This window comes from Rhagoletis pomonella, unplaced genomic scaffold, assembly GCF_013731165.1.
Source record: "Rhagoletis pomonella isolate Grant_MI unplaced genomic scaffold, Rhpom_1.0 Rhpom_scaffold_06043, whole genome shotgun sequence".
Taxonomy (NCBI): Eukaryota; Metazoa; Arthropoda; class Insecta; order Diptera; family Tephritidae; genus Rhagoletis; species Rhagoletis pomonella.
In genome coordinates this window covers 1-10,526 of record NW_023464580.1, presented here as the reverse complement: position 1 = coordinate 10,526, position 10,526 = coordinate 1, and the positions used below count along the sequence as shown (strand labels likewise).

Here is a 10,526-nt window from a genome sequence, read left to right as displayed (position 1 = left end):
GGTTTCATAATAAGAAATTGCCACGAACCAGGCATAATAATTATGAATAAACTTTGAAAACAGGCAAAAAATGCAAGTGCCATGTCCAAACTAAATACTATTTTATCGTCAAATTATGGGAGGTGTTGATTTAGTAAATCAAATGAGTGGCCTGCACGAATATGATCGAAAATCAGAAAAATAGTGGAACAAGGTCTTTTACCGTTTTATAGTGATGGCAGTCGTAAGCGCGTGGGTTATTTACAGTTAGCTAAGGAGGAATAAAATGCCTTTCAAATCATTTTTGGTGACCTTGGCCGAAACTCTGATAGAACAAAGTTCTAAAACTACAGCCTTACGCAGGTCAGTAGCACCCGGCCTAGCACGTCGTGTCGTGAGTCAGATACATATTTCTATTCAAAGCACCACAGAACAACGTTGCATAAAAGCAAACTCGAACAAAGATAATCTGCCAAGAGTGCAAAGTTCCTTTGTGCAAATTCTGTTTTGCACCATTTCATTATATTTTAGGAATTCCTTAGCAATTTATTGTTAATTCTTCGACTGTTTATTATTACTAAATTTGTGCATTATTCAAATGCAAAATTAATGAATCGTTTTGTTTGGTTCTAAAAAAGATAAAACATTTGTAAGAATGTCCTAGAGGACGGTTGGTACAGATATGTACCACTTAACATCCCGGATGGTACAATGGTTTACCACCACCCTCCGAATCAGCCCCTTAGGCCACGCCCACTTTGACACCGAAGAACATGTATTTGTGGGGCAAATAACATATTGGACCCATAAATTGAAAGCTACCATTGATAGTAGAGTTCCGGGTCGAAAGGGTTAAGGATGGCAGTAAAGCGTCGCGACACACACGTCACCGTTGACAGCTATAATTTCGAAGAAGGAGTCAGCATTACCATTGATGAGCCTCAGAGCGATTTACACACAGTGCAACAGATTAAATTACAGGGTCCCGATGGCTCGGCCGTGTCGTACGAGTAAAAAAACGCACCATCTCTGAAAGTATATAGCGCGAATCACGCTGGTGGTAGCAGAGGAAGAGTAAAGCCTCCTCTGGAGATTCAATCGGTGTTTCTAATTGGCGGCAGCTAACGATAATGGAAAACGAGAGGCGTTCTATGATAAACTCCACCAAAACCACTTAAGCAGTTATAGCCCTAATCCAAAAGAAGACGTGCGCTTGATATTGATAGCAGCCAAATTGAAAACCAAAACAGCTCATACTTACTGAACACATTCCAAGACATTGTTTCGTCGGGTATAATGCCAGCACCGCATAAGAATACTCCAAATACTATGAATACAATACCAATGTGAAGCATTCCGATGCTTGTGACAACCTGTAATCAAATAAACGCTGAATTCAGCTGCTGCTGATACATATGTTTCTATGTATTATGGTAATTTGTATCATTTACCTGACTATCAAGCATGCCTGGTCCAGGTTTAGCAACGCTATGTGCATGGTGAAACTTACGGCGAAATGAACCACTTGGTGAATGGAACGTTTCAGCACTCTCCGAACTCTGCGTACTGTAGCGTCTTTCTCGCGCACGTTTCTGTTCATCACGTCGTTTTCGTTGACGTTTTATTGCCATCGCCGAATGGATTCCCACCGAATGCATTTTGCTAAAAGTAAAATAAATACCACAGATGTTATCTTTAAAATGATAGTATTGGCAAATAAGTAAACGAATGAATTGTTATAGAAATAAACCCCAAAATCGGTAAAGGAAGACTATGCTCGGCAACAGTATCAACTCCTCCGATATCTGCATATCAGCATGTGAAACCATTCATAGATTTTTTGGACAGAGAATTAGGTCGGATATGAAATGAGCGTAAAGCAAATTTTATTTCAATATTAGATTCTTTCTCTGCGAAATAAAGATTGCATCAAATTCTTTAATTGTATGAAAACGTGCAAGAACTATTTTAACTGACAATTCATACTGGTCCGTCTTTTCCCAGTTATATATGGAAGCAGGGCGATTGGGTCTAGAGATGAACAAGGACAAGGTGAAGTATCACCTATTAGCAAGCAAATAGTCAGCGAATTTGTGCCTCGGAAATTATATCAGTTGACAGTTATAATTTCTTTTATTTGGGAACCAGCATCAACACCACCAGATTACATTGAGCCCAAACGACTGGAGTGGTTCATACTTGGAACACTTTGAAAACGACGGACCACAGGTCACGTCCAATTAATTGAACAGGTGCTCTTATGTATGTATGTACATAGAAAATTATTTTGAAGACGAGAGGGCTACCCGCGACTGGCTCAAAATGTAGCTATGGCGAGATAAGATCTACATATTTTTATTGAGCGACAGATTACTTTTCTTGCTTTATGTTAAACGCAGATCAATTATGTAAGTCGTTTAAGTGGTTACAGGCCAAAAAAGATGACAAGAAAAATGTAAAATTAAGATAATAAGATCAAATTTGCAATAAAAAATTGGAAATTAGTTATTATCTACTGGAATCTTATTTCCTCTTACTTTTGCTTCGCAGAGTTATATTACCTTTACATTGAGCCCACATTCGTCATTTTGCGAGTCTCCTGAAGAGAAAGAGAGTTTTCCGATCGAAAAATATTGATTTTCAATAATTCTATACCATTTCTACGAAAACGTGTTTTTCTCCATATAAAATATATGGAAAACTTAATGGGCTTTGAGGCAATTCTAAATATATTTTTTTTTTACAAACAAAAACAACACGGGTATTATTTTTATGCATATAGAAAAATCCTAGGGCATGAGAGCTTAAAATTTTTTCTCCACGCATGTATTTTTGGACCAACTTAATGTGCATACATATCGTCGGTGCAAATGATAAAAAACAAATATGTAAACAAAAGTCACAATGTATTTAACCGAATTACCAGTTCAAAAAGCTTTCCTGTATTTTTTGGTGTTACCCTCTTGCAATTTTGCGTCTTGGCAGACATATGAGCAACTTTCACTAGATGTTACATATTTCGACGAAAACGCGTTCTTGGTCGAAAATGCCTCCATCTTCCTCTATTCTTCTCTTAGAAAATGCATTAATTTTGGTATAAAGAACAAGATTCCAACACGAAATTGTACTAAAAACCAGGTTTTGGGTGAGCCTATTCCCTTTTTGGCCATGCAGTTCTATATATTTTTCCCGTTTTTCATTTTAAGTTTTCCCGTTTTTTTTCCTTTTTAATATAACCTAGTTTTTAAAAATGGCAAATCAATTTTTCTCCGTGTTTTATTTTTTATACGATCAATAACCGTATTTTAACAACTCAGTCAATAACCATAACAATTCAATTAACATGTAATATTGTTAATATAAAAATATTACTTTAAAACATACATATATTGCATCTACTTATGCGTTATTTGTACATATCATTCGTGTGCGATTATGATGCTATTTTTCAAACACTGAACACTGTTTTCAACAGCACTGATAAGTGATCAAATGCAGAAAAAACATTATTGTGCTCCGCCGCAAACGCACACACCTTTATCTCTGCATTTTTAGCTTGATGTGCTACCGAACCATTGGTGAACTGCGAAATTTTCAGCTTGCGATTAGTTATCATGAATTTACTTATACTCTTGCACATGCTTTTGCGTTTTTGCATGTTTTTGCAATTAAGATTTCTTAGGAAGAAGGCTTACTGCACATCCCAATCCAGAAAATAAAGGTCGCGCCCATGATTCAATAATACAAGGTTCGATAAACCTGACAGTTATCTCTCTCGCACCGCTCCCTTAGCAGTGGCACCGTGTGGCTTCTTTGCAAGCTTACTTGGAAAAAGTGTAGCTTTGGTGTGAAATAGAAGTATAAGATTTGTGCAATATGTTTATTTGTATATACATATGAAGCACATTTAACTGATGAAAACATAAACTTTTTTTATATTGGATGTTTACATACAACTCGCAGCAGTGTTATATTAATTTTGAGCCCTTTTGCAGTTTTTATACAGCTAAATAGCATATAAATTACGTAATTCACGTAGATATTGTAATATTACGTTCAATATTTCGTTTAAAATGCCAGATTTCCTGCAAATACATTAGAATTTACAAAAGGAATTTCACTACTAATTGCCTACGTTGCGTACTTTCCTTTCCTCCGTCCTTCGTAAATGCAACCTTTTGTAAGGGAGTGTCAAATCGCGGCTGTCAATAATTATCTAACCTTGTATTATTAAATCATGGGTCGCGCCATTCGCGGACCGTTGTTGTTTCGTTGTTTTGACAGCATCCACCCAATCGTGGACGTCATGCAATACTTTTGTTTACATTCACTATTGTCAACCTGATGCTCTTCGCACCAAATTTAGTGGGTATACAAAACGCGAAAACTTTTGAGTCTGGTGCTTGGTGCGTTTTTTGTGCTTTTGTTTTTAGTTTGAAGACACCAAATTTGAAAATCTTAAAAAAAATGGAAGCAAAATTTATAGCAATTGCTTACCACACTAAGCAACTTTACAAAAATTTAAACAAAATCATGTCACAGTGACAATCATAAGCGACAACAAAATATGTGGAAGCACCTTCAATCATCACAGTCGAAACCGACCCCCGTGCAAGAAACATTGATTTCTATTAATTTGAATCGGCATTCTTACATTAAAATTATGTATGCATATAAAGTCCATAAAATACACCAATAAAAATTTGGTGCTTTTTCAAATTAAAAACTTGGCAATTCTGACTTTTGTTCGATGCTTCCTCTTTTTGTTGTCGAGTTCGTCTTGCTCTCTCATTCCGGTATTTGTTGACGTCACGGCCAATTGCTCTCAGCTCGATTGGCGCAATCTTGTATTCCATAATTCTGTGCAGTCATATTGTGTAATATGCTCGAGTTTGATTGGAGGTGGATGCTGACGGACGAGATTCTTCGCGTAACTAAACTTTAAATTCCATACAGCTTTCCCATGAATGTATCGCCCACTATTTTAGCCTAATAGTATTGTAATATTTATGGGAATGGCGTATGTGATTTTCCCCGTTTTCACGACCATTATTCCCGTCATCCCTTTTTTGTTCAAAATTCCCGCAAAACGGGAGAAATTTCTCTTCTGGCAACGCTATGTATAGTAGTTGCGTATGTTACGTATACGCTCTGTGGCACCATGCATATACATCTAAACCAGAGGCGGGCATTTTTTTTATTTTCCAAACACATCCCTACAAGACGCGACTACCAGAAGCTCAATCAAATATTTTAATAGGAATGTAAATCATAATGAGACTATCGATGTTTGAAGAATCGATATTTCAAAAAATTACATCGATTGAAAGTTGAATGTATCGAATTAAAACATCGATGTTTTTATGATGTTTTTAGGAAAGCTTGCTGATTTTTTTAAATATTGCACACAATTTTAAATTGGACTTATATATGTACTTAGTTTTTTTAAAAGAATGAACTAAATTTTTATAAAAAAATAAGACTTAATACGAAAAATTTAATGTTAAAACTTGTCAATATGTGTGGTTTGGCAAATTGGGTAATGAAGCTAAGCAATTTTACAATTTAATTAATCTTAAAGCAATTAAACTTTTTTTACTTACAGACGTATATGCATATATTAATAAGAATTCACGAATTTATTAAAGGAACTTACTGGGGCATGATTCCCAGGAAATACTCATTTATCAAACGCTCGCTAAACATTTCCTCTAGTGCTCCCTCATGTTCTTGTGATCAATTGTGAGGAAACGCGCCCACTTGTTTCTGATGAAGTGGCGAATAGTTTAGATTTTCAGGACGAAACTAGTAGTGACACTTCAGAAGAATTCGTAAATGATACAAATGACTCCCGATCAGTTAATAGTGATAAATGTAGTGAACTAAAAGCTTGGGCCATAAGAAATAATATACCCCAAAACGCCCTAAGCGATTTGCTGCAAACCTTGATTAAAATAGGTATTAAAGATATACCTATGTCAGCTAAAGCGCTTTTAGGAACATGTGGAGAGAAAGTTCAAATAAAATCAATTCCGGGAGGTGAATTCGTTTATTTAGGTATTCAAACACATTTTAAATCAAGTTCTTTTAGCTTCTTAGAATCAGTATCGGAAATATTAATAGATGTAGGAATCGACGGGCTTAAATTGTTTGATAGTTCAAACCGAATTTTATGGCCAATACTTGGAGCGATAGTTTGATTTCCAAAGCAGAGCCCATTTACGATTGTTTGTTTTTCAGGAATGAGTAAGCCAAAAAGTGTAAACGAATTTTTAAAAGAATTTTGTGAAGAGGTCGTTTTTTTAAGAGAAGAAGGATTAAAAGTTGGCTCAAGCTCCATTCCAAAAAAGTTTAATGTTCGCGTATTCACATGTGACTCTCCGGCCAGGTCTTTTGTTAACAGGTACACAATACTTCAATAGCAAAAATGGATGTCCAAAATGCTGCCAACAAGGCAAATATATCCAAAACAGAGTTTGTTTTTCTAAAGAGATCCATAATTTAAGAACAGACACAGCGTTTAGCTCCCGCGCGGACTTATCTCATCATAGTGTAGAAATAATTGTAGTATTTTAGAGCTTTCTAAATTCGGGATGGTTTCCCAGTTCCCACTGGATGTGATGCACCTGGTCGATTTAGGTGTGATGAAGAAGTGACTTCCATTGCTAATAAATAAAGAAAATGTTGTAGAAATGAATTCGAAAATTAATTTTCTAAGCAATTTTGTACCAACAGAATTAGGCAGAATTTCCAGAAATTTTAATGAAATTAGTAATTGGAAAGCGACCGAGTTTAGGCAATTTTTGCTGTATACTGGGATTTTCGTATTAAAAGACTGTGTTGAAAGTGATCGATATTATCACTTTTTGCTGCTTCATTGTGGGGTTCGACTACTAACAAACGAAAAGTCGTACAGAATTGAAGCGGATATTGCCCAGAACATATTACAGGAATTCGTCCACTACTTTGGAAATATTTATGGTGACCACTTGGTCAGTTTTAATGTTCATGGGCTATTACATTTATCACACTGCGCAAAACAATATGGCCCACTCGATAGTTGCTCTGCATATCGATTTGAGAACTATATGCAATATTTAAAAAAAATTAATTAGGAAACCGAATAAAATTTTGCAGCAGCTACATTTAAGGCTGAAAGAAAGGCAGGCAGACAATTTAAATTGGTTCAAGGAATCAAAAATAGGCTCATTCAGTATAGACCCAAAAAAAGAAAAGGATTCTTTCTGTTTTAGTAAAAAACTAGGAGCCTTAAAGGTAATTTCCACCGAAAAGAAGTCTGACACTGAAGTATACACATGTTTAGTATTTAATAAAACAGAAAATTTTTTTACTGTCCCACTTGAATCCTCGCTTGGACTAGGCGTACTGTTAAGTAGCGAAATTAGCTCCGAAAGTGTTTCAGTCAACAAAGAAGATATAATATATAAATCCTTTTGTATTCCTCATCAAACAAAGTTTATTCTGATACCTCTTTTACATAACCTTTTTAATGATTTTTCAAATTAATAACGCATTCCGTTTGCATATAAATGTATACAAGTATATAATATTAAAAATTTTAACAAATAAAGCTACATATATAGTACACAAATAATGGATTCTGTAAATAATATTTTTGAGCCTTCTGTGATGTCAACTCCCAAAGGAGAAGGTAAGAGATAAATTTACCAGTGTTGCCAGAACTTTTTGGATGAACCGGCTAAATTGGCAAATAAAACCGGCTAAAATGTTTCAACTAAATTTCACATGTTTTATTTAAATAAATCACGAGTAAAAAGACTATTTCTTGGAGAGAAGTTACAAATTCGAGCCGGAAAAAATTTTGCCAGCAAGAATTTGCAATTAGGAAAAAGATATGATTGTGGCACATGGTTGGATTTTTTGTCGACGATAATTTGAATAAACAAGTTCGTTAAATTTAAAAATTTACAAACTGGAGCTATTTTAAAAGAAAAATGTAAGTTAATACTTGTTTACTTAATTAATTTAGTTAATTCCAATGATTTGAAAGGTACTCGGAAAAAAAACTATTTATTACTATTACTATCTGATATTTTGAGTGATAATTCTCGCCGGATTTTCGACGAACAATCCTATTATCTTCCCTACGAGGCCTTTTCAGACTGACCGATTCTCAATACACTCAAATAGAAACCAATACACATAAAAACGCTGTAAAAATTTCCCTCCAATTTTAAGGCAGTAAAACAACGACTTTAAGTTAACTTCAACCGAGGCCATATGTTGACAAGGGATGCAAAATCACAGTTGACTAAAAGAACTGGCCAGATTTTTCAGAAATCCCTTCAATTCTTATGTAAAATATGATGCTAAAAGACTGCAGATCTCCCATTTAGATGACCGGTCATATGGCCGGAAGATGTCTCGAAGGATTCCCAGCGAGTTTTGCTTTACATAAAAATTTGTGCTCTTTTATTTTCATTTTGACTCACTTCAGCGTTGGTTCCTTTAATTCAAGTTGGCATTCTGTTTTTGGAATATGAATAAGTTCTCAGCAAAAACATTTGTTTAAAAAAATACATATGTGTACATAGTGCTTGCAAATATCAATTTTTCCATTACCTTAAACCTTTGGGAGTGGGCAAAAATTATGTTTTTTAATTTAGGCAGAATTGAATATGCGCTATCTGGGAAGAAAATATCCACATGTAATATTTATTCTGTTTGTTGGCACAATCTACAAACACAAACGCATCTAAAGAGTCTTAACAGTGAAACAATTTCTTATTTTCTAAGTTTGCGAATAAAACTTCACACTTAAAATTAAGACATTTATAACAAACATTTTATGAAGAAAATCCCTTCTTCGTTTAAAATAAAAATAAGCGAAATCGGCCCAATTTCATACAATCCTGCCTGACATGAATATTTTCTCCACGATAAGGCTAGTAGCCATTTCTAACAGATTTTAGGTCGCTTGGTCAAAAATGGAAACATATATACATATTTGAAATTTAAAAAAACAAGGCAAATAGCAAAATCGGCTAAAAACGGCTAATTTTTTTCTGCAAAACGGCTAACAAATCGGCTGCCGGCTAAATCGAAATTTTTCCGGCTGTTTGCTATCGCATCCGGCTAAATCTAGCCGGAAAACGGCTAAAATGGCAACACTGAAATTTACTAGCGTTTCTTCTTTAATGTACTTGTTCCTTACAGACCAGCGCATTGTCCAAAAGAGGTGGCAAACGTGCAACTCATATAACGACTCACAGGGCCCTTCCACATCTAAAAGACCACACACTGAGAAAAATGGTATACAATGAATTTTTTTATTTAAAGCTGTTCATGATTTTGTGGAAATAGTATTGGATTTGCAGTTGGAATTGCATTTGCATAGTTTATACTTGCCACCATACCAACCGCATTTTATTGTTGTGAATTTACAAATGCACCGAAATATGCAAATGCAAGATTAATTAACGAATTGAATTAACGAACAAGATTTTTCATGAAGAACATTGTAAATATTCTTCAAATATGGATATCATTTCAGAAGTGCTTAAACTGGTAACAAATATTTGTCAAAAACTTAATGCAGTGGAGGAACGTATGGGTAAAATGGAAACAAAGATTATGACCATAGAGAAGATACTTGCTACAAACGTAAATATACTATACTCATGGACAAAAGTGTTAGGCACCGGTACTTTTTAAAATTTTTCCGAAGTTTTGCATGTCCAATTTTTTTAAATTAATTTTTTTCAAATAAAATTCTATTCATTCTCTAACCAAAACCACTTAAATAAATGTTTCAAGCCTTTTTCAAGTTTATAAGAATTTAACAAAAACTGTAATTTATGCCTTTAGAACTTGCACAATTACTAAATTGGAAAGGGCTACAAAACTGCATACTCGAAAATTTTCTAAAAATTCCGATTAAAAAGTTTTGTCCATGACATTATATCCGAATAATTAAAATAGATAAATATTAAAACTATTAAAGTTATCTCTTTATCTTAATAGATTGTGGAACGGAGTGACATGTTGGCCCAAAACCAACTTATTAGGGAATGTAAAGTGATGCTGAAAAAGGTTCAGCAGTCGGTTTGTTATATGACCGGAGAAACTGAGGACGAAAACATTCGCGAAATTTCTTCTCTACTCCATCTCAATTCTAAGGAAACTTCGATTCAAATGGAAGCAAAAATTAGTAACGCCGAATATAGACAGGCACTGGTAATTTATTTCACGCTAATATATGTTCATATTTAATGCTCTTTATTTATTATTCGAATTAGTCAACCTATATTTATAAATTGAAGGGGCCGTCGGGATGCCTAAACGACGTGATTCGTAAGTTGTTTACGGATGAGTTTTTGCAACACTACAATTGGGACGGGCGATGGGAGAGGGAATCGTTAGCGCAAATGAAATTAGTTGACGAAATTTTATTTGGTAATTAGTATTTATTTAATTTTCAAAGTTACTTGATTAACTATCATCTTTAATTCTTTTCAGGCGTATTTAAATCTGAAGGATGATTACCTTTCGAAAAAAGGGTAAAA

The 10,526-nt window shown here is 34.6% G+C and overlaps 2 protein-coding genes across 4 annotated transcripts; one reads left to right on the top strand and one right to left on the bottom strand.

Moving 5' to 3' along the window:
• Nucleotides 1–61: 61 nt before the first annotated feature.
• Nucleotides 62–6,268, bottom strand: LOC118755351. 3 transcript variants are annotated; one of them, XM_036490192.1, is made up of 3 exons: nt 5,636–6,268; nt 1,431–1,641; nt 62–1,352 (listed from the first exon to the last, which is right to left on the bottom strand). In XM_036490192.1, the coding sequence occupies exons 1-3, from the start codon at nt 5,683–5,685 to the stop codon at nt 1,170–1,172; spliced, it is 444 nt and encodes a 147-aa protein (XP_036346085.1). In that variant the 5' UTR covers nt 5,686–6,268; the 3' UTR covers nt 62–1,169. The 3 variants fall into 3 exon arrangements, with proteins under 3 accessions (XP_036346085.1, XP_036346087.1, XP_036346086.1); XM_036490194.1 differs by lacking the exon at nt 5,636–6,268 and adding an exon at nt 3,515–3,727; XM_036490193.1 differs by lacking the exon at nt 5,636–6,268 and adding an exon at nt 3,364–3,491.
• A 3,467-nt stretch (nt 6,269–9,735) lies between these two features.
• Nucleotides 9,736–10,477, top strand: LOC118755353. Its single transcript, XM_036490195.1, has 2 exons — nt 9,736–10,197; nt 10,260–10,477. Exons 1-2 carry the CDS (start codon nt 10,003–10,005, stop codon nt 10,422–10,424), a joined length of 360 nt encoding a protein of 119 aa, XP_036346088.1. The 5' UTR covers nt 9,736–10,002; the 3' UTR covers nt 10,425–10,477.
• The last annotated feature ends 49 nt before the right edge of the window (nt 10,478–10,526 follow it).